General features: G+C 38.0%; 1 protein-coding gene and 1 long non-coding RNA gene across 3 annotated transcripts; one reads left to right on the forward strand and one right to left on the reverse strand.

Moving 5' to 3' along the window:
* Window positions 1-5,599: 5,599 nt before the first annotated feature.
* Window positions 5,600-11,391, reverse strand: LOC120502661. Its single transcript, XR_005627561.1, has 2 exons — window positions 11,307-11,391; window positions 5,600-5,831 (listed from the first exon to the last, which is right to left on the reverse strand). It is a non-coding gene; the product is annotated as an uncharacterized LOC120502661 (long non-coding RNA).
* A 32-nt stretch (window positions 11,392-11,423) lies between these two features.
* CUNH5orf63 (chromosome unknown C5orf63 homolog) lies at window positions 11,424-24,328 on the forward strand. Of its 2 annotated transcripts, XM_039710255.1 has the most exons (6): window positions 11,424-11,458; window positions 14,910-15,038; window positions 17,666-17,786; window positions 20,473-20,529; window positions 21,283-21,485; window positions 22,780-24,328. In XM_039710255.1, exons 3-5 carry the CDS (start codon window positions 17,667-17,669, stop codon window positions 21,460-21,462), a joined length of 357 nt encoding a protein of 118 aa, XP_039566189.1. In that variant the 5' UTR covers window positions 11,424-11,458; window positions 14,910-15,038; window position 17,666; the 3' UTR covers window positions 21,463-21,485; window positions 22,780-24,328. The 2 variants fall into 2 exon arrangements, with proteins under 2 accessions (XP_039566189.1, XP_039566188.1); XM_039710254.1 differs by lacking the exon at window positions 22,780-24,328 and having other exon boundaries at window positions 21,283-21,703.
* Window positions 24,329-25,054: the final 726 nt, after the last annotated feature.

Below are 25,054 nucleotides of genomic sequence, written 5' to 3' on the forward strand. Positions count from 1 at the left end.
TTGAGAAAAACATATATATACACACACACACACACTATGTACTGTATTTTGAATATGTGGAATTATTTTTGATTGTTATTTCATTATCACCTTTGTACATTTGACATTAAATGCAAGCAGATTTGACCTAAAAATCATCTTCTACACCCTTTTCAGACTTTTGGTGTACATTCAGAGGACCTAAATATAGAGAGTTTTGAACTGCTAATGATCCATCCAACATTATCTACAGACAGGATGGAGCACAGTCACTGAAATGTCATACAGATTTGAGTTTTGAGATTTCAGTGTGCTTTCTTCTAATGTGTCAAAATCATTATTTCTGTTCTGCATTAAAACCTTAAATGGAGAAATGGTTGCAAATGAACTTAGGGAACCTGATGTTTATTTAAAGATCATGCCTTTCTTTCACAACTAAATGGTTGCAAATGAACTTAGGGAACCTAATGTTCATTTGTTTATTTAAAGATCATGCCTTTCTTTCACAACCCCACTTGAAAATTCAGGAGAAATAAATTTATTTTTCAGGATCTCCTCAGTAAATTTCCTGCCATGGAGCTGTTTCCTAAGCTTTGATGGAACATCCCACAGCTGAAACCTGAAAGGTATTATTGGCATCATTGATTATTGAAAATATGAACAGTGAGTAAAAACTGGTAACAAAATCAGCAGCTGTTAGTATTTAAACATGCCAATTAACTTGTCATTAGGGCAAATTACCCACTGAGCTCTGCAATGTTGTATCTCACCTGCTGCAGATCCAGTGCAGTAATTTTAAAGCAAGTCAGGTATCTTCACTGTTTTGCTCTCATTTTTCTGCATAGAGGGGATAATCTGATTACTTCAGATTCAAAAAAGAAAATCAGAGTCAGAAAAGAAAAATAAAAGGATTTTCTTTCTTCTCCCTTACACAGTTGTACACCCACCAGCCACTCTCTCTGCATTCTTCCTCTTTGTTTTCTTATATTTGTTGTCAGGTTGCTCTGGGATTTCTTGCCTTAGTAGTGTTGCCTCCACCCCAGCCCCAAGCAGAGGGGCAATTCCTGTTCTGGAGTTGTGATTCTCATTTCAGTGTATCTGAGAAAAAATGCCAGCTAGCAGGGGCTGTTCAGCTGCTGCTTCAGTGTCTGAGAAAAACCCTGAAATACAGGTGCAAAATCAGGATGGGGCACATGAAACAAGCATGTGTAAGTTACATAACAACCTGCAGATAGAGGAGATTCACAAGCTTGTGCAATGTGACCTTAGTAAAGCCTTGTATTGACCTTTACACAACTGAAATTCCACCCAAAATGCAGTAGAAATCCTTTATACTTCTCTGTGTGTTGTGGTTGTAATTTACTCTTCTAGAAACGCTGATTATTGCTTTTATGGCATGGCCAAGGCACATGTCTGTGCTGCTGGGGCAAAACCCATCACCCGGGACTTCTGCTGAGCCCTGCTGAGTGCTGAAAGTTTGGTGGCCAGCAAAAAACAGAAGCACAAAGATTTTCACTTCTTTCCAAGCAGAGCACTAACCTCTGCAGAGATTTATTATTAAATAAATACCATCACATAGGCTGTGGAACAAATGGTAGTGATATCAGGTTAACAAAGAATAAATTAAACCATAGAGAAATACGAGTGCAAACTTATTTTGTGGCTTATTTTGTGTCACTGCCTCACTTTTTTTGACAGGTGTGGCAGGATTTTTTGAAGGTGCTGTGAGGGACAGTGACACTCAAAGTTGTCACAGGAAGTCTGAATATGGAAGGTGGTCAGTTCACTGCCTCGTTTTTGAGAGTCCTTTGCACCAGCAGAACACAGGGCCTGTAGAAATTAGCAGCAGGCTTCTTACTTGAGAAATGAACAATAAGAATACATGTTAGGTTTCTAAGCATCAGGGGATCAGGTTCACAAAGCCCTGTCCAAGGCACTGCTTGAGGTCCAGGTCAGTTTGACTAATTTCATTCCATACTGTAAGATGTATAATTGCCTGTAAATACCTCAGAGACAGTGTGGTGGCGTTCTGTGAATAATTAAAATAAATACACACAAAATTTAGTTTTAATAGCATTTTGAAGATAGAATCATATTTTTGCCCCCAATGCACTTTCTCTGATACGCAGAGCATCAAGGTCTCTAAAAAGAAATCTGCCTTTCATGGGCTAAAATAACTTCTAGCTTGTGTTATAATAAAGAACCAGCATGCACCAGAGGAAATTGGAGAGATTTTAAATATTCCAAAGCAAAGTCGAGCAGGAGCCACAGGGTGCCGCTATTCTGCCAAATAAGGAACATTTCCTGCATTTAATTGCCCGGTGAATTTGGGACAGAAGGAAAAGTTGCAGCGATAACCTCGCAAGAGCTCGGGAGTGATTTTGCATCCCGACGACTCCCCTTGGGTAATTTTAGGGGGTGTAGTGCGATTGCTTGACTGCAATCAGGGAAGTGATTAAAATGAGGAGTGAAATTCCTCAGAATGACAGAAGGGAGTGAAACACAGAGGCAGAGCCAGACAAGCTCCAAACAACTCTTCCTTTCTGCTCTTAGCACCACACAAAATTCGGATCAGATGCTTTAGTCTATGGTTTAATTAGTGTGTGCTGTATTTAGACAGGCTCCTAACATTTTGAAGTTGATCCCCCCAAGATCTGGAAGCTCCACCTGTTCTGGTGTTTTACACACAGAGTTCCTAATTTAAAATCTTGCCTAATTCTTGAGCTGCAAATGCCTTCTTGGCAGCCTTGTCCTTCTGTACCTGGGAGAAGATGAGGTTAAGTATTAAATTTTCCAGCATTGCTTAAAGAAAAACTGGTCTGCACTGACTGAGTAAATCTGTATTGAAGTGGCCTGACAGATAATGACTCTCTTGGTCAACAGAAATTATTTATTCTATTGCTTTAAAACCAGAGCTGCAAGTACCTTGTTAGGGAAATTGTGGTGCCTTGCAGTTGCTTCTTGTAGTAACCCCAAAGTGATTAAGTGCTTCCTCATCTTTATACTGATTTTGTAATGCCTTGCAGTGATAATTTTGAAGAATAGCAGTTTCTCCTGCTTTTTAATAGCTACCTTGCTGAGGAGAACGTAATTACTTTTCTCTAACTTGCTGTAAAAATATGACAAATAGAAGATTGTCCTACCTCAGCTCACTGCAGTACCTGAATTTTTTGGATTTATTAATTTCTGTCGTTTACACTTCTCAACTAAGAACTGGAACCTGCCTCCCATATCTTCTACTGAGATCCTAAACAAGGAATGGAAACCAGGCCTCAGCACCTCCTCATGGCATTTTTTTATTTTTAAATTACAAAAAAATACATTTCAAGTAACTTTGCAGTGGGTAGAACACTGTCAAATTTACTTCCAAAACAGCTGCTAGGAAAAAGTCATGGAGTGCAAGAGAGCTGGGCTAAAATATACCAGAACCACCTATGTGGTATTTGGGATTCAGAACTTAAGGGGTGGCGAACACTAGAATAAGAATTGAAGCACAAACAGATAAAATTATTTTAATCTTGCACTTATTCCTATTTAAATGTATAATTACCTTCTTTATAAACTCCCCACCTGTCTCCAGAATTAAACATAAATATAATTAAGAAAGATTTTGTCTGTATTCAGTAACATACAGTATTTCTAGTATAATTCAATAAAATTCTGCAAACTTCCCCACTCCTCCAAAACTATTAGGCAAATGTTAGAAGAGTACTACTGAAAATAATGAATGTAGCAATTACAAACCATTATAGATTTCATGGGCACACGATTTCATCTGCTGAAAGTAATCAGACATACAAAAACAGTGAGAAAAATGTTATTCCAATTATTTATTTGACCAGTTTTTCAGACAATTTACAGCCAAGGAAAATGTCTGCAAGCCTGATGTCATTCTGCACCCATGCTAGCTCACCATGGTTGTGATTAAACCCAAGATTTAAGGTGCTGAAAACTTCACATGGTTATATGAAAAATTCAGCAAATTAAAGGAACATTTGGAAGCTCATTAGACTGAAGATCTGCCAATTAAAATTACATATTACAACTGAAAAATGTGATTCCTTGATGGATTTATACTGTCTGTCTGAAGAATCCTAGGCACATTTTAAAAGAATTAGACCTGTACTGATTTAATTATATATATATAGATAGATATAGATATGAAGTTTGAATCCTAATTATTGTTCTGACATACACCAAGTCCTCGAACAGATAATTACACACCATTTTTGAGCCTCAGTTTTGCCTCCTAACAAGATTCCACTTAGCTCAAACCAAAGGGGCATCACAGCATTTAAACTGGACTTCCCTGAAGGAATGTAAAGAAAAACTTGTAAAGAGACCCCAAATGCTATATCTCAATAATGTCAGTTTAATTTTGTTCTCCAGTTAAAATAAATAAATTATTACTAATACAGCACTTTAAATTAGGAAAAGAAAATAATTTTTTTACAAGGAAGCCATGATGGGGCTCCGTTTTCCATGTTGTCTGACTCACCAAATTCCTTGTCTACACAGCCCCAGTGAAGCCAAAATATGAGTTCTGCATTTTCTTCTAACACTTTCTGTTTGTACTTCTCAGATAAAAGTTACCTCGTCCTTTGCATGGCAGTACTAACCCAGAGTTTCAGTGAATATTTTTGCCTACTTAGGTATCTTTTTACATTGTTCAGAACAAATGTCTCAGTATCTTTATCTCACCAAAGAAATAAATACGTGGATCACACAACACTGACACAAAAGGTTGAAATGTAGCTGAAAAAAGCCTCTGCAGGTGTTGTCAAAAATCAGTTTTGTTGAGTATCTGCTGTATTATTTCGATGCCTGGGCAGCATGCAGTCACATTTCAGATAATGCTTCATGAACAAGAGCTTCCCTTGAAGCTACAGGCTGCCAGACAGCAGGGCCCTTTTTCTTTTCTAGAGTATGAAACAACAGTGGAAGTAAAATAAAAAAACACATAAAATCAGGTGAATATATATAGTAAACGCTGCGGGTGCCAACTGACTGCCTGTTTTGTGTCCCATTAGTTTCTGAAATACTGAAAATAGCTGTCTCCAACAGAAACAAATCAGCAGAGTGTGCAGGGCCCTTTTTCTTTTCTAGAGTATGAAACAACAGTGGAAGTAAAAGAAAAAAACACAGAAAATCAGGTGAATATATATATAGTAAACGCTGCGGGTGCCAACTGACTGCCTGTTTTGTGTCCCATTAGTTTCTGAAATACTGAAAATAGCTGTCTCCAACAGAAACAAATCAGCAGAGTGTCTTTCTAATGAGCTGATTCTTGCAGACAATAATCTTAGATGCATAAGTATTTAGTCAATAAATCTATTTATAAATAAATAAGTGATGAAAACCCATAGAAAGTGGTTTAGAGATGTTGTATGACAAGATCTAGGTAGACAAAGAAACCAGTGAAAGAGGGGGGAAATGAGTTTTAAGGGTTTGCCCAGTTGTCAGCCTGACAAGACACACTGTGGTGACATTCCACAGTGACAGAATAAAACAAGATGGCAATGGAGAACCCAGAGGGAGGCAGATGATGTCTCCTGCAGAACTGGAAACCAAAATAAAACAAGAGGAGAAAAAGAAAAGAAGAAGGAAAAAGGTACTTAACTGGATATGTTTTCATTTGGACAGTAGAGATGTGTAGAATATAGAATTTTCAGCTTACACCAGTAGGTGAATCTGTGTTTGAGGATTCATTCACTGACAGAGAAAGTGCTGAGAGAAAAAGGTGAATATTGTGGAATCTTCCCTCCTTTTAGCTGTTTTCAACCCAGTATTCCACACAGTGTAACCTCTCCAGGAAAGTGTTGAATCTTCAGTGAAGTACTGAGTGAAATACCCTGAAATTAAATCAGACAGAAGGAATAGAGGGGATGATGTAGCTGCATTGATTAGGAATAAAATGAAGAGGTCATATTTTATAGCACCTGTGCACAAGTTACAATAGGATTGCTTTAATTGGACATGCTGCTGCAATAAAGTTGCCATCCTTCCTGGCTGTTTATTTTATGTAGATCTCAGACCAGTTGATAAAATATGATGAGACACTTCATATCATTGTCTCTTACTGATTTTCTGCTGTGGGATCATAATTACAGCAACACCCCAGCCAGGAGTTAGCCCATCATTTGTGTCTCTGCAGTAAAAAAAAATTATTAGAAGCTTAGCTCTGAACAGGGTTTGAGATCAGCCTCAATCAGAGATCCACACAACACTCCACCATTGATTTTTACTGCTGTCATATGAAGTTCTTGACATGTTTAGGCAAGGATAATCTACAGCTCTACACATTTTTTTGGTAGCAAAAGGTTTCACACAGAAAATCAGAGCTTATCTGTGTTTAAAAAAAAAAAAAAATCATAGTAAAATCACGTTGTGCTGTGTCACGTTCTGGGCAGAAAAACAACCTAGGTAAAGGCCTGGCAGCAAATGAAGATACTTTTTCATGACTTTAGGCACTTGTTTAAGAAAAGAAAAGTAAATCCATAAGGAAGTAATTCCCATGTTTTGGAAAAGTCCTCTTCAAGAGACAGGCTCTGTATGAATTTTGAAGCTGCGCCCATTGGCCTTTGTTGATCTTCCATCTCACTGATTAAAAAAAAAAAATTACCATACAAATCACTCGTCACATCCCTAGGCCTGGAAAATCCTCTGCAGCTGAACCACTATGAGCATTTTTTTATATCAGAGTCAAATGCACCTCTCAGTTTTAACTTTGAAACTATGTTATAATTTATTTTAAATCAACACAAGACACAACACTGCTGCTGTTATAATTAGCAAAACACAAAACACCAAAAAATGTCCATGGCATTAAAGGGAATGGGTTATAGCATAGATTATGCTAGTAGTCAGTCAGTTATTTACTGGGTAGCAAATGGGGAAACAGGAGAAAGAAACAAAATATCCCCCCTCCCCAAAAAAAAAAAAATCATATTAATAGAAATTTTGTGCCACGTGCTGCTTTAATCAGATAGCTAAGTTTACAACAATTGTAATTTCAAATGTGAAGACACACCTTTTTTATTCAGGTGGACTTCAAAAAGAGAGTTTTAACACTCTTAACAGTTCTTTTTAGCTTTTTAGCAAAGGAACAGAATATGACGCGTGTTTCACTGTAAAGTAATCAATTAGGAATAACAACAAAAATCAGCTTTTGCATGATAGTAACTATACTCTACATTAATTTCAAAGAAGTGTTAAAAGTGTAAGGTATTAGAATAAGATCTATTTCCCTGAAAAACCCATACTATGTGAGAGAAAATAAAAAAACCCTTCATTTTATATTAGTTAGTACTTCATTACTTAACACCATTGCAAAGCTCATCATTAGCCCAAAAAAGCTCTTCATTTGAAGACCGTAGCAGAGCCTCACACTCAGTCTTTTTTCTTTCTTTTCTTGATTTTTGTATTTCGTGTTTTTCTTTTACATTTTTTTTTCAAAATTTTTTTTTTCCAAGTGGTGAGGCTTGCAGGATGTTACAAGGAGAGTCTCTTCTTGCCTTGAGAGAAAAACCACAGGGAGACATTTCTAGGAAGAAGGTATGAATACATAGGAGCAAAATGAAATTTCTGCTGCTCGCTTTGTAACGCCAAACAAATGCTGTTTGTTCACATGCCACTTATGAGCAATCAAAGGGATAGTGAGAATGTGATGGGAGAATTTTGGTTAGCAAAGGGACTGCTGCAACCCTCCCATAATTTACGTGGCCCAAAATTATACACATTATTTTACTGTCCTGCTGTTCTTCAACTATATAATCTCAGATATGAGGGGAGTAGGGCATTTGCTGACACCATCTACGAGAGCAGCCTTAATTTGTTTGAAAATAAGTGTTTATCCTAGATCCCATAAAAACTTCTGTCTCCTACAAATACTCTCCGCTGAGCTGGAATTTATGGAAAGCAAATTTCACTATTAAAAAAGCTGCTAAACACAACTCAGTTATAGCACTCAGAGCAAACATACCACAAATTATTTTCTGTGCTGCATGCAAAAGAAGGACCTGACCCAAAGCTTCTTAAAGGAATAGCATTGATTTCCAATAGGCTCTGCCTTAGCCTGGAACCCAGTGCTTTCTTAGTAAATTAATTTTTGGATACCATGTGCCACCATAGAAAACATGAGATACAAAAATAAATTGAAAATGCTGCTCAAAAGGCTGTTACATAATGTGTCAATTAACATGCCACCATGTTCACTGTTGAGATGATCCTTGGGTTGGCAGACAGTGAAAAGTTCATGGGCAGGAAGTTCCCTCCCTTCTGCAGGTCATTTAGGCAAATGAAAATGTTTCTCCACTGGCATTCATCATTTAAGGAACACATTATGGGGTTTTTTCAAAGCATATTCCTCAAGGTGCTTTTCCTCAGGCTAAGATCTCTAAAAGCTGTTCTTTGTACAGCAAAAAAAAAATTCTCTCATATTAGAATCAAATTTTCTCATACATTTTTCTGGCATTCCTCTGCTGCTTATTGAAGTTACTGAATGTGTGATGCTGTGATTATTTTTTCGATTTGTCACATTTTCCATGCTCAAGTCACTTGAGCATTAAGAATTTCACTTTTGACAAAATGATTCCTTCCCCCGAGCAGCCTGTTCCAGTGCTTGATAATCCTTTCAATGAAGAGTTTTTTAAACTTAATATTCTAAAGCTCCCCTGGCCCAGCCTGAGGCCGTTCCCTCTGCTCCTGTCCCTGTTCCTGGGAGCACAGCCCGACCCCCCGGCTGTCCCCTCCTGGCAGGAGCTGTGCAGAGCCACAAGGGCCCCCTGAGCCTCCTTTGCTCCAGGCTCAGCCCCTTCCCAGCCCTGTTCCCTTCCCTGGCCCCGCTCCAGCCTCTCAATGTCCTCCTTGGAGTGATGTGCTCAAAACTGACCCAGGATTTGAGATGTGGAATGGCTTTAAGCTGAAAAAGGGTAGATTTAACCCAGTTATTAGGAAGAATTGTTCCCTGGCAGGGTGGGCAGGGCTGGCACAGGGTGCCCAGAGCAGCTGGGGCTGCCCCTGGATCCCTGGCAGTGCCCAAGGCCAGGCTGGACACTGGGGCTGGAGCAGCCTGGCACAGGGGAAGGTGTCTCTGCCATGGCTGGGGTGGCACTGGGTGGGCTTTAAGTTCCTTTCCCACCCAAACCATCCTATGATTCTGTGATTCCATCTCAAAATAACATAGAGAAATAAAATAGAAATCTGGAAGAGAACCAAATTGAATGCAGTCCATCAGAGCATGAGTTCTTTTTAGTTTGGGTTGTGAAACCATGTCCACACTTTATTAAGAGATAAATTCATTTAAAAAAAAATTAAAAAAGGAAGACTTGTGTATCATAGCATGGTACCTGTGCAGGAAATATAACCATTGAGTCCTAACTGCCCTTGAAATTTAAAGATGTCCTTTGTGCCATAATGAAAAATAGTGTTGCACTTCTTTCAGATGTCAGAACACGTTTTTAAGTACCAAACTTTACAGGAATTCATCTCATTCCTAAGCACAGTGATAGTGAGACATGCTCTAAGTAATAATTCTTTCTGCATCTGTCACTGTGAAGATTAAGAAGATTCATCTCATAAATACTGGATTAAAACCAAAGCTAATTTTATGCTGAGATATCTACAGTAGTGTGTCAAAAACCCGCCAAAACAAAACTGGTTAATTGCAAAGCAGATGTTTGTAGCATAATAAAACCTTTTTAAAAAAAAATGTTTTTCTTATTTTTCCTTTTTTTTTAATACTTATGTTGTATTATAAACAACCTGATCTGAGGGTGCAACCAGTTTATACCTGAGTGCAGAACAATAAACACATCTGGCAGTGTAAGAAAATTCTGATTTGGCAGGACCAGTCAGTGATTTGGCTAATTGAACTGTGTTAGGCAACATGACAATCCTGCTGAAACCAGGAAAGGAACACAGCCAGACCACTTCTTATGGAAGTTCAGCTGCAGCTGAAGTTCAGCTTCAGCTGCAATTTTGTTTAAATAAACTGACCAGTTTTGGGAGCTCTCTCCTGCAGGTTCCTCTGGGAATTTTAGACACATGTCGTAGAGAAGGATAGACTTGCTTTGGGAGCAAGAGGGATGAAATTAATCTGAGACCTGAGATGCCAAGAGCATGCTGATCTCTTTATTTATCTGCTTTCCAACCTGCCCCTGCCCTCTCTCTGGGTGTCCTCCCACCCTTTCTGAGAAAGTAAAATCCAGGTGAGAGCCAGGTCAGCGTTTCCCTTGTGTGAGACTTGTCAGGTCTGTTCTGTACCAGTGCCAAACACCGAAGTCTTGCACTGGATTTTCTGATGCTGGGAAAAGAAGAAAGAGGAGGCAGTGTCAGCTGCCAGCATTACCTCTCTGTTCAGCAGCAGGGATTAAGTCAGTGTCTGAAAAGGAGTCACTAAGATCCCGAGCTGACTCTGCCTCGTGTTAATTTAAATGCTGGTTAATTACACGTGTCACATCAGCAGGGTGGGATTACACCCCTGGAGAGCCTTTCCCAAAGCACAGATGAAGAGGAGAAGCTGACTTGAGCCTCTGCCCTAAAGATTTGTCTCCCACTCTCAGCCTAGGGATAGCTACTATGGCAAAACCAAAATCCTGACAGAAATGCAGTGTGTATTTACAGTATGTAAACATGAGCCTGCAGCTTTCATTTGCTCAGCAGTGGACACTTGCTGTTTTTTTACTTGAAATTTCTCTGGGGAAAGGAAAATGAACACACCTGATGACAGAAACACCTCAGAGTAGTCAAATGGAGCATCAAGAGCATCCTCCTAGCACCTGCCTCGGAGATATTTATATGCACTAATAAGATCCCATCTCAGTCACCTCCAGGCTGAGCAGGCCCAGCTTTTTCCCTGTGTGCTTTCGTTGTTGTGACCCTTTGTGCTCCAGTGGCACCCTCTAAGAATGCAGATTTTTTTCCATTATACAGTACACCCACCTGAGGCAAGGCAGCACTTTTCTGGGACAAAATCCTTGTTTTACGACACAACAAATAAAAGGCAGCATCAGCACGGAGGTGGGTGTGAAGTGATGACCAAAGGCTGATTTGTAGGGGGGATAGAAGACCCTCAAAGTCCCCAGGATCCTGGTCATCATCTGGACTGAATCCCTTCCCTTCCCTTCCCTTCCCTTCCCTTCCCTTCCCTTCCCTTCCCTTCCCCCCGGACTAACACACCGATTTCCAGGGCAACTCTCCAACTTACTCACAGAACTTCCCGATCCCATTATTACCATTACTCTTCCCATTTCCATCATTGCTATTACATTACTATTATTACCATTACACTACTATTTATTGCATTACTGTTATTTCTGTTGCATTACCATTGCTGCTGTTATTACTGTTACACTTTCACTTTCTCTGGCCGCCCCCCTTTCCCCCCGGGAGCGCTTCCCGGGCCGGTGTCGCTTCCTTCCCGTGCCGGAGTCACGTCACTCCCGGCGCTCCCGGCGCGGTTCCGGCGGAGCTCCCGCAGGTGGGTGCGGGACCGCCGGGAGCGGCTGCGGCTCCTCGGGGCTGTTCTCCTCGGGGCTCGCTCCCTCGGGGTGCTGCTCCCGCGGGAGTCGGATTTTCGGGGTGTAGCATCCTCTGGGATGCAGCACCCCCCGGGATGCGGCTCCCCCGGGATGCAGCATCCCCCGGGATGCGGCTCCGCTCCTTGTCCCCGCGGAGGGTCCTGTTACAAATTTTCAGGCTGGATCCCTGCGGGGAAAAGTGAGGAGGCCGCTGGATACACTGTACCCTGCTGGGCTGGCCGGCGGTTTCGCTCCGAAGTTTCCAAGTAGAAGTGTTTAAAACTGTTATTGTGTTTTATATATATATATATATATATATATAGTGTGTGTGTGTGTTTATATATATGTGACGTAAAATTTTATATATTTTTAATATATAAGATAGATAAGAATATATAATACATATATATAATTTCTATATTTTTATATGAAATATATAGAAAATATATATTTATATATCTAAAATCTATATTTATTTTTATATATAAATGTTTATGTACTTATACATATTAATATGTGTATTAAAATGTATATGTGTATGTATATGAATATGTAATATTTACTTTAAATTTGTTTTATATGCTCCTTGTCCCCGCGGAGGGTCCTGTTACAAATTTTCAGGCTGGATCCCTGCGGGGAAAAGTGAGGAGGCCGCTGGATACACTGTACCCTGCTGGGCTGGCCGGCGGTTTCGCTCCGAAGTTTCCAAGTAGAAGTGTTTAAAACTGTTATTGTGTTTTATATATATATATATATATATATATAGTGTGTGTGTGTGTTTATATATATGTGTATATATATATTATGTTATGCATATCGCACCTACATATAAACATTTCGATACATTCATTTATTTATTTATTCATTTATTTATTCATTCATTCTTTTATTTATTTATGTGGTTTATATGTATATGTGGTTATATATATATGTGTGTGTGTTTATGAGTTTTTATATATACAAACATATAAATATATTTCTATCTTTTTATAAATAAAATACACGTAAAATTTTATATATTTTTAATATATAAGATAGATAAGAATATATAATACATATATATAATTTCTATATTTTTATATGAAATATATAGAACCTCATATTTATATATATACATATATAAATATATATATAAAACCTCGTAAACACACACACATATATATATGTATGTGTGTTTATGAGTTTTTATATATACACACATATAAATGTATTTCTATGTTTTTATAAATAAAATTTACGTAAAATTTTATATATTTTTAATATATAAGATATATAAGAATATATAATGCATATATATAATTTCTATATTTTTATACGAAATATATATAAAATATATATTTATAGATCTAAAATCTATATTTATTTTTATATATAAATGTTTATGTACTTATACATATTAATATGTGTATTAAAATGTATATGTGTGTGCATATGTATATGTAATATTTACTTTAAATTTGTTTTATATTTTTAATATTTATTTTAATATGATATATTTAATACTTATTTTTCATATATATAGGTATACAAATATTTATCATATATGTAAATATATTTCATGTTATTATTTATCTATTAAATATATGTAATACAAATCTATTATTTATATTAAATATATTTCATGTTATTATTTATCTATTAAATATATGTAATACAAATCTATTATTTATATTAAATATATTTCATGTTATTATTTATCTATTATTTATATTTATATGCACTCTGTAGGTACATATCCATATGTGTGTATATATGTTTAAAGCTCTTTTTATGTAATATATATAATGCGTATCATTTCTACATTTAAACATTTTTTATGTTTTAATATATATGTGTATATGCATACGTATACATATATATGTATGTATTTGTGTGTGTATATGTATATGTAAATTTACTGTTTATTTTAAATTTATTTTATCTTTTCAATATTTATTTCAATATTATATATTTCATACTTGTTTTTCATATATATACACACACAAATATGTGTCTTATATATATATGTGTTATTATATGTATAGGCACACAAATATGGATCATATATGTAAATATTTATAATATATGTCATATTGTTATCTATTTTATATATTTATATGCTTATCCGTAGGTATATATCTATATGTGTATGAATGTGTGTGCTTATATGTGTGTATATACTGCATAATGTATGTATCTTTATGTGTGTACATATATACATCTGTATATATGTATATATATAATGTAGAAATATATATAATATAATGTAGAAATATATATATAATTTATATTATTATATGTGTATATTTGTATATACACATGTATTAACATAAATTTGTATACATGTAAATTGTATACATATATATATGCTCATGCAAATATTTGTATAGTTGCATGATTATATATGTATAGGTATGTTTTTATATGCACATATATGTATATACTTAAAACATACAAGCTGAACATCTAAATAAAATATATAAATATCACATAATATACAATATTATTATGTATATAATTAATATACAGTATTATTATGTACATATTTGATGTAACATACACTGTCATTAATACAATTATTGATACAATACACCAAAGCAATGTTAATTGCATATTAGTGACATATTAATATGACCTTAATATAACCTATATAAATATGTATTGTCAGCAATATCTAAATATTTTAATTTTATTGCTGTGTTTGTTAATATTATAATGTTATAGATAACAAACATTATCATTAATACAGTTATTGATACAATATACCAAATATTAATTGCATATTAGTGACATATTAATATGACCTTAATATAACCTATATAAATATGTATTGTCAGCAATATCTAAATATTTTAATTTTATTGCTGTGTTTGTTAATATTATAATGTTATAGGATGTGTAGCATCTAAAATAATTTCATGAGACACATGGTTTTATATAAAATACTGTGTGCTGTGTTCTATAATGTGGCATATATATTATCCTTTACTGTGCTATTATTACTATTATCTTTTAAACTCCATTACAAACTTTAGATTGTGGTAGCAGTGTGTCATTTTGTGCAAGTTCTGTATAGTGTTCAGAGCAGGCCATTACAGCAACGTGTTGGGTGTAATTTGAATTATCTGGAATTTGGAGTGTGGCCCTGGACCAGATTCATGCTCCTGGAGGGGTTACTGAGCAAAATGTGTTGACAGATGTGACATTTCCCTCTTTTCTGGGATGGAATGAAGTGTCTTTTTGGCATTTTCCCCAGGTTAGAGGAGAAAATGCATGGAAACTTGCACTGATTGATGCATAACTTCACCCCACAGCCAGAGCCGGTATTGCTGATGGTGTCTTTGAATTTCGAGCTGCTGGAAGAGCCTGATTCTCCCTGAAAGACTTCCAGAGTTATGAGCATGTGCAAAAATATTTTCTTGTATTTTGCAGGTCTCCTCTGAGTGTCTGGTGGGGTAAAAGCTGCGTGGGGATCCCCAGAGCTGCAGGGTTTGCTGTCCCCACTCACGTGGGCTCCCTGGTCTGTGTCACCTATTTTCCTGTCCAGCATTTCCTTGGCAGGTAATCAAATGCAGACTGCCAGAAAATTTCATACATTCTGATATTTGCACCCACTTTCTGCCCCCCATTCTCTTTCAGCTGTTACTTAAAAGGTAAATACTTGAAGGAAAAAAAATCCATTCCTGTCTTGCCTTGATTGATGCTGAGATTAAGTTTATACAGGTACTTACCTCATCTAAATAATGGATGGTTTTAGTGTCACAACTTACTTTTCCTGCAGATGAGGATTTATTGGGTGATGGAATTCTATTAATAGGAATTGAGTCCAACTTGGCTCTGCAAAATAGAGCATGGGCCAAGCCCAGTCTCAAAAGAATAATTTGTTAAATGAGTAGCATTGTGGTGTAGGGGAAGGTAAATTCTCAAGTTTGCAAGCATCCTTCTTTGCGTTTATGTATTAATTTCTTTCCCTCAAGCAAATCTTTATAATTGGGGGTAGTCTGGAGAGAGATCCAGAATAATGGTATGGGAAGTTTTGTGCATTTTAGTGTCTTTGGTATCATTTTGCTTAGGTGAGTAAACAGACAGGGCTCTTGTTTTCTTTAGGTTATTTATAAAAGCAGCCAACCAGTCTCAAGTTAGCCCTGGAAACAGCAAATTGTTTCTTCAGTAGCAGTACTGGTCAGGGAAGATTTGCTGCTGGATTCTGAATTTCTTGAAGGTAGTACTTCTGAATTCTGAAGGTAGCATTTCTTGTAATCAGCTAAAATTAGTGAGGTCACTAAGGCACCGCTGGCTGATTTTTCTCTCTTTTTTTGGTGGGTTTTCAAAGCTTAGGTACTGATATTGTTTTATTAATTCCTATTCAGCAGATGTTTTGGTAGGAGTTGTCCTCAGGACACCAGAGCATGGAGGGATCAAAAAAGGGCTGTATAGGACAGAGCTGGAGCTGTTTTTTGCAGATATATGTGTAGAAGGCAGAATGTGATCTATGGAAATGTGGGCTTTGTTCATTCTACTAAAACAAAACAATTTGAGAGCATCTTCCTCATTTGAAAGACTTGCTAGGCTGGCAACAAAAGCGTTCTTAAAAAACTTGTCAGAAAGCAGACCCTTTTTTTTGCCCGTTTTTTATCTTGCATGTGAACAGACCAACATGCTGTAAACACTTCATGCCAAAACTACATCCATTCTGGACTTTTATTGGTTGTGGGTTTAAAAATTTTCCACATTTGACTGAGGCTCTTCCTGCCATCCAAGTCTGCATTTCTCCAAAAGGTTCCAAGCTTGTCCTTCACATTTAACATGCAAAATCCCAGGCAGCTCTGTTTCCACCTTGCATAGTGAAACAAATGCAGTGGCTGCCAAGGACTGTGACCTTTGGCAGTGTGTGCTGTGCCAGTCACTGCTCAGTGACAGGAATTTTACTGCTCTGCCCCTTGCAGCTGACTCTTACTGATAGCTGCTGTCTTTTGGCTGTGCAGGAAGATTGGTGGAGCAGTGCCCTGTCACCCATTTGGTTTTTCTTGTGGTTGTGGCTTAGAAATACAGCTTTAGAGCTGCAGTGCTTTTCCTTAGTGGTTATTCCGGACAAACTGTCCACAAAAAGCTTTGTGATATCAGTACTGAGAGATCCAGTGGAGCAGAAGAGCACTGGGTTCTTTTTGACTAAACATCCTAAACTGTGCCTAGAAGTTGCAGTGATATCCTGCACACTCTTTAGCTGCTGGAAATTGTGACATCACGTTGTGTGTTCAGCTTTAGATAACAGAGCTGCAGGTAAGTCAGGCCTGAAGCTGAGCAGAAGCAGTTTGGCTTTGGGTGAAAGGGAATCAGTTTGGTTTTCCCAGTGTAAATTCTTGTATCAGGTGTCATGTCTGCTGGTAATGACCATGCAGACTCCCTTTGCCTTCCTTTTTTGTTCCTCAGTCCTAAAATGCCTTGTGAAGGTCACATTAAGACAAAAGTTTGGAGGAAGCAGTGTTGCTGTTAATGACATTATTAACAGGTGACTTCAAGGCTCCAACTTGGCACCCTTCAATAACACTTAACTTATTCAAACTCTCTCTCTCGAATCACAAACCCATCAATTAATTTGCTGTTGCTGGAAGGACTTGGGGCAGTGTGAATGCTTTTAATATTGCCAAGTTAAATCATCTTGGCTACAGCTTTTTACTCACTGCAGAACGCATTGTATTAATATTCTGATTAGGTACAGATTAGTTTTTTTTGATGGAATAATTTGGGTAAGTAGACTATGTCAAATGCTGCAGCAAGATTACAGAGGTTCAAAGCACAGCACTTTGCATTTTTAAATATGTAATTCCAGCTGGCATCTGTGGAGCTGGAGCAGCATAATGCATTTATGTCAGCATTTGTGTTAGGGAATTTAAAAGAGGCATTTCGACAAGAAAACGTAGGTGTTTTGTTGCTCTTTCTTCTTCTTTTTTTAATGGAACTGCTGGTTTTTGAGCTCCACAATGTTTCTGGCCTGCCACGTAGTACAGCACCTCCCTGATGAATGTGTTGATACCATGAACATAAAAACCCTGGGATGAATGTTTTGGCTGTGTGTGATTTAGAGCCGCCACAGAAGCGTCGCGTTTATCCTGACATTAAATTTCATGAGCTATAACTTGGCGCAGAACAACTCAAAGAGTTTTATTTTTTCTCCCTGCCTGGAACAGGATGATGGTGCTGTGTTTTCTGAGCAGAGCCCTGCCACGAGCCAGGCACTCACCCTGCCCACTGGGGAGACAACTCTGCTCAGCCAGCACCACAAAGCCAGTGTTGACTTTATTCACCAAGGTAAGAGCTGCTCACACAACAAAGCTGGGCAAGACTGTGTGTTTGTCAGCTCTGAAACACAGGAGTTACAGCTTAAATGGCTTGTCCTTGCCTTCTTTTACCTCCCTTCAAAGCAGTGTTGGGCGTTTCACTTAGTGGGTTTCTGCACACCAGGCTTTGCTGCACAAGTGCTGCTGTCATTGCAGCAAGTAGGAATTAGCCATCAGCAAATGTTTCAGGACAGTTTTGCCTCTGTGACTCTGTGGTTCGTTTACTAGTTGAAGGTTTGGCCCAGCTGCCAGCGTTTCACCAGGAAAATGGAGAGCAGAGATGAAATGTTGCACACAATCTGCCAACCACAAGCATCAGCAGTCAAAGCAGGCTCTTCAAAGTGCTCATGTTTAATTTCAGCACCACCTGCGAGACTGTAAAATGTATGCAATTAGTGTTGGGGGCACGTGAGGGAAAAGTTGATTTTCTTTTACCCTCTTTTTGCTTTATTGGCAGCAGATAAAATGCGTGTAAAATTCCTAGGCATATTTAGAAAACAGATGAGATGAGCAGGAAGGGTCATTTGTGGACTGTCACAATCCATGAATTGTTTTCAGTTACTACCTGCATAGTTCTGCAGTTTTATAAAGGATGGCACAGGGTGGTTTTTTCTGAATTTATGTGGTTGTTGCAGCTTTTAAGAGAAGAGTAACTACAAATGCAAAGCAGTAAGAGTGCTGGCATCAGTGTGGTGGTTTTAGATTAAAATAATTTCCTCCTCCTGCACAATGTTTTTTATTTCCATCTGTAAACATACAGGAGTGTTTAAACTGTGTGACAAATGAATAGGTTAAAAATAATAGGTCAGCATCCATTTAATAATCAGAACTATATTTTAAAGTTGCAGCTTTCTCTCCCCATGCCCAGCTCAGTCTCAACTAATTCATAATTCAAATGGTGTAAGGTTGGGAATGATGTTCTTACCTTTGGGTTAATAATTGCCCAAAAAAAATGCACTTTGTGTCTTAAAATTCCTAACTGGTGTTAGGAATTAGGAAGGCACTGTGTGAAATCAAATTTTCTAATGGCAGATTTCCAGCAGTTCTCTGAAATGGCCTTTTGTTGAAGGTGTTTTTTAACAAGAAATGTTTACTGTTAGCTTTAAATGTTCACTGGAAATTGCAAAGAAAAGCACAGACTATAAAAAAAAATCTAATCTACACTGTTAGTTTATGCTAATTGACCCCTTGTTTGCCTCCTCCTTATTTTTAATAAGGAGAAAAGGAGAAAGCAGAAGGGAATTATGACTTCTGGATAAACTGATAGAAACTACCAAATGGGTTTTCCTTCTTTCCCTTTTTCTGACCATTTGTGCACCAGTTGCTTATATAAATCTACTTTTAAAAAATATTTCATTGTTTGTCAAAATAATTCACTTTTGATTTTAAGCCAGTACCACCTAGTACTTAAGCTTGCCATGACAGTAAAAATATTTTTTCCTAAAAGTTAACCATCTTTAACAAATGCATTTAAGTACCTGGTATGCTGGGAAGCTCTCCACAGGCCTAGAGGAATTAAATGTGTCCTGTTTTAACTGGAAGGAGCCTGGTGTGTTGCAAAACTGATGTGCAGGGTTCTGGGTCAATTCCTTTCAGTCACCAGTATCTGTTAAACCAGTCCCTCCAAAAGCAGCCAGGACTTTTGTGGAAGAACACAGCACTTCAGTGTCCTGCTTAGGTTTTCAGAGCACAAGGACTTGTCCGTGTGGGAAAGGCAGTTTAGGTTAGATCTAAATAAAAGTAGAGTGTTTAATCCAAAGTAATTCACATTACTGGAAATTTCACATTACAGGAAACAAAAAAATAGCTGTTTCAGATTAATTTCACATTTAAACAAGCTCTAGGAAGATTTTTCAGTGGGAGAAAGAGAAGAAGGTCTTTTCCAGCTGTGGGAGGTGTTTTGGGGCAGAGGGACTGAGTGGTCAGGTTCACCTCCATATACTCTGCCATGTGAATTTTGGGCCAAATTCTGCTGCTGCAAATAGTTTCATATGAGTTAATTCTTCATTTACAGCCTGGGTGGTCAGCAGAACTCGGGTGAGGGAGTTTTCAAAAATGTGAGGGTTTTTTTGACCTCATCACAGGTCAGAACACTGCAGCTGTCTGCCTGTTATCCTCACTGAAGGTTACTCTTAGAGTAACTTTGAGAAGAATATTCTCCTCTTTCAGCTCTGCAGTTTGGAGGATCCTGCTTAATATCTTCCAGGCAAAGCCACCCAATCTTAAATTGCCTTCTTTTCTGATTTAAACTGAGAATGTGTCTTGATCTGAGACAGGCTGGAAGTTACTTGTGTGGCTTTCTCATTCCTCCCTTAGCAGGAATGGTGCCTGCATTTGTCTTCATTTGGTGATGATACTTTCAGATCATTCCCTTGGATCTGCTTTTAGAAAACTGTTGAATTTGCCCCATGAGAAATGCAGTAGCAAATGTAAAATAATTTAATTCAGTGGCTGGATAGTTTGTTGGGGTTATATTTTTAATCCATACTGCACTGATAAGTAAAGTTTTAGAAAGCCCTAAGACAGGGTGCTTGGTGCAGGGAAGGGAACCTGAATTCACAGCAATGAATGTAATGTTCTCTGTGTGTTATTTCACAGTACAAAAAACTTTTGTGTTTTACTGCATGCTTTAAGCTACTCTGAATGTTTTCATTTAGAAACCATGCCCTCTGTGTGACGAAGCAAAAGAAGTTCTTGAGCCATACAAGAGAAGGGTAATGTATGGAAATTCTGTATATGTTTTCTATATGGGAAGAACAGTTAATCAGGATTCTTTCTTTGTAAAAAGAAAATTGCTTGGATTTATTTGCATCTGTTATTCTTTCATGGATGACCTCTTCAAGACAATTTCAGCACTGATTTACATAAAACTCATTATCCAAAAGCGTTTTGTGATAATGCTACTCAAATAAGTATTGGCAAACTAAACCAATATAAATCATGTTACAGGAGTTCCTGAAAATACTCCTTTTGCAAATTCTGTTGCCTTGTCTGAAGGAGTTTGTAACTTTTATGAGCCAGGATATAATTTGGGAAGGATGTGACTAAGTGGGGCTTTGAATATTTGAACTATGTGACTGCAATTTTTGCCATTTTTCAGCCAGGTTTTGATCTCTCTGTTGAAGGAGGAAAGTTTTAATACAAGCCTTAAGAACTGTTGCACTCTGCTGCCTGTTTTGTTCCCAGCTCTGTGTTTGTTGAGGTTGCTGCCCACAGGAGACTGGTTCTGCACAGTGGAACAAGAATATTTTGGGCTAGGGAGAGAGTCCCTTGTGGAGAGGCAGCCAGGGCTTATGCTACATATATTTTATACTCAAAAAACCAGTCCCTTATCTACAACACAAAGAATAAACCCACAAGGTTCAGGTAAACAGCCTTGCATTTCTGAGAAAAGCACTGATCAGAGGACAAGCAGGTATTGCTTTCCAGTGTCCAGCAGGAACTGACATATTTTTTCTCTGCCACAGTTTATTCTGCAGGAGGTGGATATTACCCTTCCAGAGAACTCAGCGTGGTATGATAAATACAAATATGACATACCTGTTTTTCACTTAAATGGGAAGTTCCTAATGAAGCATCGAGTCGACGTTCGAAAGTTTGAGGACCAACTTAGGAAGCTGGAGTTGCAAAGTGAGGGAAACCAGTGAAGAAAATGCAGCAGATCTCAAAGGTGAAAAGAACTTTGTGGAAAAAAACCCATATTCCTCATCTGGCTTTAAATTTCTTAGGACATATGAGTCTGAAAAACTTGAGTGCCTTGTGTTCTGTTTTGTATTAATCACCCAGCCCAGCTGCACCAACTTTTCTGTGCTGTTCATTTGCTGCTCTCGTGGGCTGGTGTTTTCACTGAGAGAATAAAAGCTGCTCCACAGCAGCAGATAAAATAAACTCTGTTTGTGTGGGGCTGGCATGGCCAGGTTTGGGTAGTGGGGATTTCTCTGAGAAGCTGCTGGAAGCTTCCCATGTTCAGCTGGGACAGCCAGCTCCTGGAGGGATCCTGTGGCCACATCCCAGACCATCAGTGATGAGGAGGAGGAAGGAAAGAATGTTTAATAAAATGAGCACAAGCCCCATTCTCCATCTCCCTGAACCACCGAGGGGAAGAAGGAAGAGAAAATGGAGAGTGAAGTTAAGCCCTGGAAGAAGAAGGGAAAGGTGGGATAAAGGAGTTTTAAAGATTTAGTTTCCTTTGTCTTTATCCTACTGTGATTTGGTTGGTAATAAACTAATTTCCCTAAGTCTCTTCTGCCTGATCAGTGATCAGTGGCTGATCTCTGTGTTCTCATCTCAACATTTTTTGAGGTTTTTATTGTATTTTCCCTCCTCTGCCCAGCTGGTGCAGGGACTGACTTTTGTAGGTGTGTGGCATCCAGCCAGGATCAGTGTTTAAAAAATGATTGGCACGTGTAGACATAGATTAGACTGTAGGTGAGGAGGAGAATTCCTTGAAGAAGTCTAAGAGCCTAATCTAAATGATAATTCAAAATAGAAAATAGGGCATTTAGTGTTAAGTTAAAAGGACACTTGATTAAAGACCACACACTCACTGGAGTTGTATCTGTAAAATGATCATCACAATTTGATACAGTTACTGCTAACACCTCACAGGGAATAGTTTATTTTTCACATTTCAGTTCTGTCTGCCACACAGCTGCAAATCCATTTATCAGGTGGCAAGAATGCCATTTTTTCAAGGATTGATGCAGTTACAGTAGTTACATTAGTTCCACAGGCAGTGCAGGCCAGTGAAGGAGACAGAATGCCCAAGTTAAACATATTTTCAGGAAGAAGAGAATGACAGATTCAGGAAAAGGCAACCATTTTAGTTTAAATAATCTGTAACAGACTGCAGAAAGTTGCTGGTGTTTTTGATGTACTTAATAGATCCTTTAACACATAAATCCTAATCCCTACCTGCTGCATTTTCATTCTTATGGTGATACTCAGTCTTTTCTTCTCACTAGGAATTCAAGCAGGTTCACTTGACAGATGTGTCTTCAGAGAGGGAAGAATCCAGATGCAATGCCTGGCTGGAACAGCAAACTGAAATAGAGCAGGATTCAAGACAGACTCTGAGTTTTGGAGTATGGTTTTTAATAAGAAGTCAGCTGATCTGCTGTGGTGAAAATGGGCTGTTCCTGCATGGCCTCATCCTGTGTGTCTTTAGTATTTGACAAATAATTTGCAATCCAGTTTTGATGTATTACCCAAGATGAAAAATTTCTGGGGAGGAGGGAATAAGAAATTAAAACTTTCCTCCAGCTTAGTAGCTTCAATCCATTCAGGTTGGGGTCTGAAACTATCCAAGGTTTCTCAGGAGGGAGACCTGTGCCATTTTTGTAGCAGAGAATTTGAGGTAAGTTCAGCCAGATCATGGATCCACAGAGTTTTTCATCTCCATTAGCAGAGAACAGGGCTCTAGAGACAAAAACTTCTATACTTTCTGCAGTTCATGATGCTACAGCCAAAATTCTGACTGCTCCATGGGTTACTGTTAAATAAAAGTTGTTAATTATCTCCATATCAGCAAGTACCACTTGCCTTTCTTCTATGATTTGAGATGGTTTCAGAGGGCCCAGGTTTTTTCCTTACTGAGGTTTTCTTATCACAAAACTGCATAGAGCACTTGTCAACCATAGCTCAAGTGCTCTTCTAAAATGTAACAGCATTATCTCAAAGATAGGGACAACAGAGGCCACGTGGACTCACTCTATTTCTCAAAACACATAACTAACAGAGACTGGCAGAGCTCTCAGAGAGGTTTTTGCCTTTGTTTTATTTTAGTGAGGTCTGTTTTGGGAAGGAAAGAAAAAAAGAGAGGAATCTAAACCCAAACTTATTAATCGTTTTAGAGCTGATTAATCCCTTGTTCCTTTTTCTGTCAGACTGTGGAGAGTTTCCTCTGTAGCCCCTGCCAGATACTTTTCCCCCATTTATTTTGTAAAGTGAACGATAACAGGATTTCCATAATAGCTTTTGTCCATTGCATAGCTTTTATGAGTGAGATTGAGCTTTTCCATTAGGGCTGTGCTGCCAAAAACCTTTCCAGTGGCTTCACTGTTCTTCAGTTGTAAGAGAGTGGAAACCCTCTTTTCATCAGTTTGGGCACAGGGATAGGAGGTGGGAATGTGATAATATGGAGTGTTGGTGGCACCTTCATTTCCCAAGAGCAAGAAAGGATGCATCCTGTATAAATTTGAGGGGTTTTTCTCCTTTCTTCTTGAATGTAAGAAATGGAGCTGTCTCCCAGCACATGCATCTCTCTAATCAATAATGTGTTTAAGTATAACACAGATATTAAAAGGAGAAGGTATTTGCCCCTGTTGAATATGTATTTATGGAACAATGTGCAACGTTGTGAAAACTGGCAATTTACTCTTTTGGCAGTGAGTACTGGCAGGAGTGCAAAACCTTGTAATGCACTATCTCTGAAGTAAAAGGAGAATGAATACAAGATGGATTTACTTCCTATTTCTGGCCAATTAAAAAGCACATAGACAATGTCCCATCTTCTTCCAATAACTATAAAAAACAGATACCCACTGGGCTCACTTTCTTCTATGTTCTGCTTCTCTGGCTCTTTCTTTGTGTCCTTAAATTGTACACAAGACATGGAAGAAAATGTCTCATTTCTTTTAGGCACAGCACACCAGGCACAGTGTCTTCCTCTCCAAAGTGGCCTGTGGTACATAATCCCATATTCAGCTGTAATCACGTGGCCATCTGGATTAACTACACGTGGAAGTAAACAAAGCCCTGTGTGCAAGTGTTTACAAGCTTTTTTTTTTTCTTTGTTATTTTTTCTCTTGTTTCCCTTTTTTCTTTTTTTTAGTGTGCAAGTGTTTACAAGCTTATTTTTTTTTCCTCTTTTTTTCTTTGTTATTTTTTCTCTTGTTTCCCTTTTTTCTTTTTTTTCTATTTTTTTCCATTTATTTTTTTTTCTATTTTCTTTTTAATTTCAGTAGCAATATCACTTTCCAGGCAGTTTTGCTTTACAGTCTACCAATAACATCTCTCTTCTCTTCCATCATGCCCTGCTGGCAAGATCCATCCCATTCTTGTGAAACTGCTTTGCCTGTAGACCCAAACTGAGTTTTTTAAAATCATGACTGGAGCTGTGAAAACAGAACAGTTTCCAGTTAGGGAACTCCATTTGAATAATAGCCTGAGCTGCTTTGGCCAAAAAATCATGGTAAGAACAACAAAATTTATTCTCTGTCCTTTATCCTCACCTCTTGC

This window comes from Passer montanus, unplaced genomic scaffold (genome assembly GCF_014805655.1).
Source record: "Passer montanus isolate IOZ18808 unplaced genomic scaffold, ASM1480565v1 scaffold228, whole genome shotgun sequence".
Lineage (NCBI taxonomy): Eukaryota > Metazoa > Chordata > Aves > Passeriformes > Passeridae > Passer > Passer montanus.

Excerpts from the sequence above, each read along its gene's own strand:
- CUNH5orf63 (XM_039710255.1), top strand. The coding sequence starts at position 17,667 with ATGATGGTGCTGTGTTTTCTGAGCAGAGCCCTGCCACGAGCCAGGCAC. Across the intron at positions 17,787-20,472 it reads TGTTGACTTTATTCACCAAG|AAACCATGCCCTCTGTGTGA; the intron begins GTAAGAGCTGCT and ends GTTTTCATTTAG. Across the intron at positions 20,530-21,282 it reads TTGAGCCATACAAGAGAAGG|TTTATTCTGCAGGAGGTGGA; the intron begins GTAATGTATGGA and ends TCTCTGCCACAG.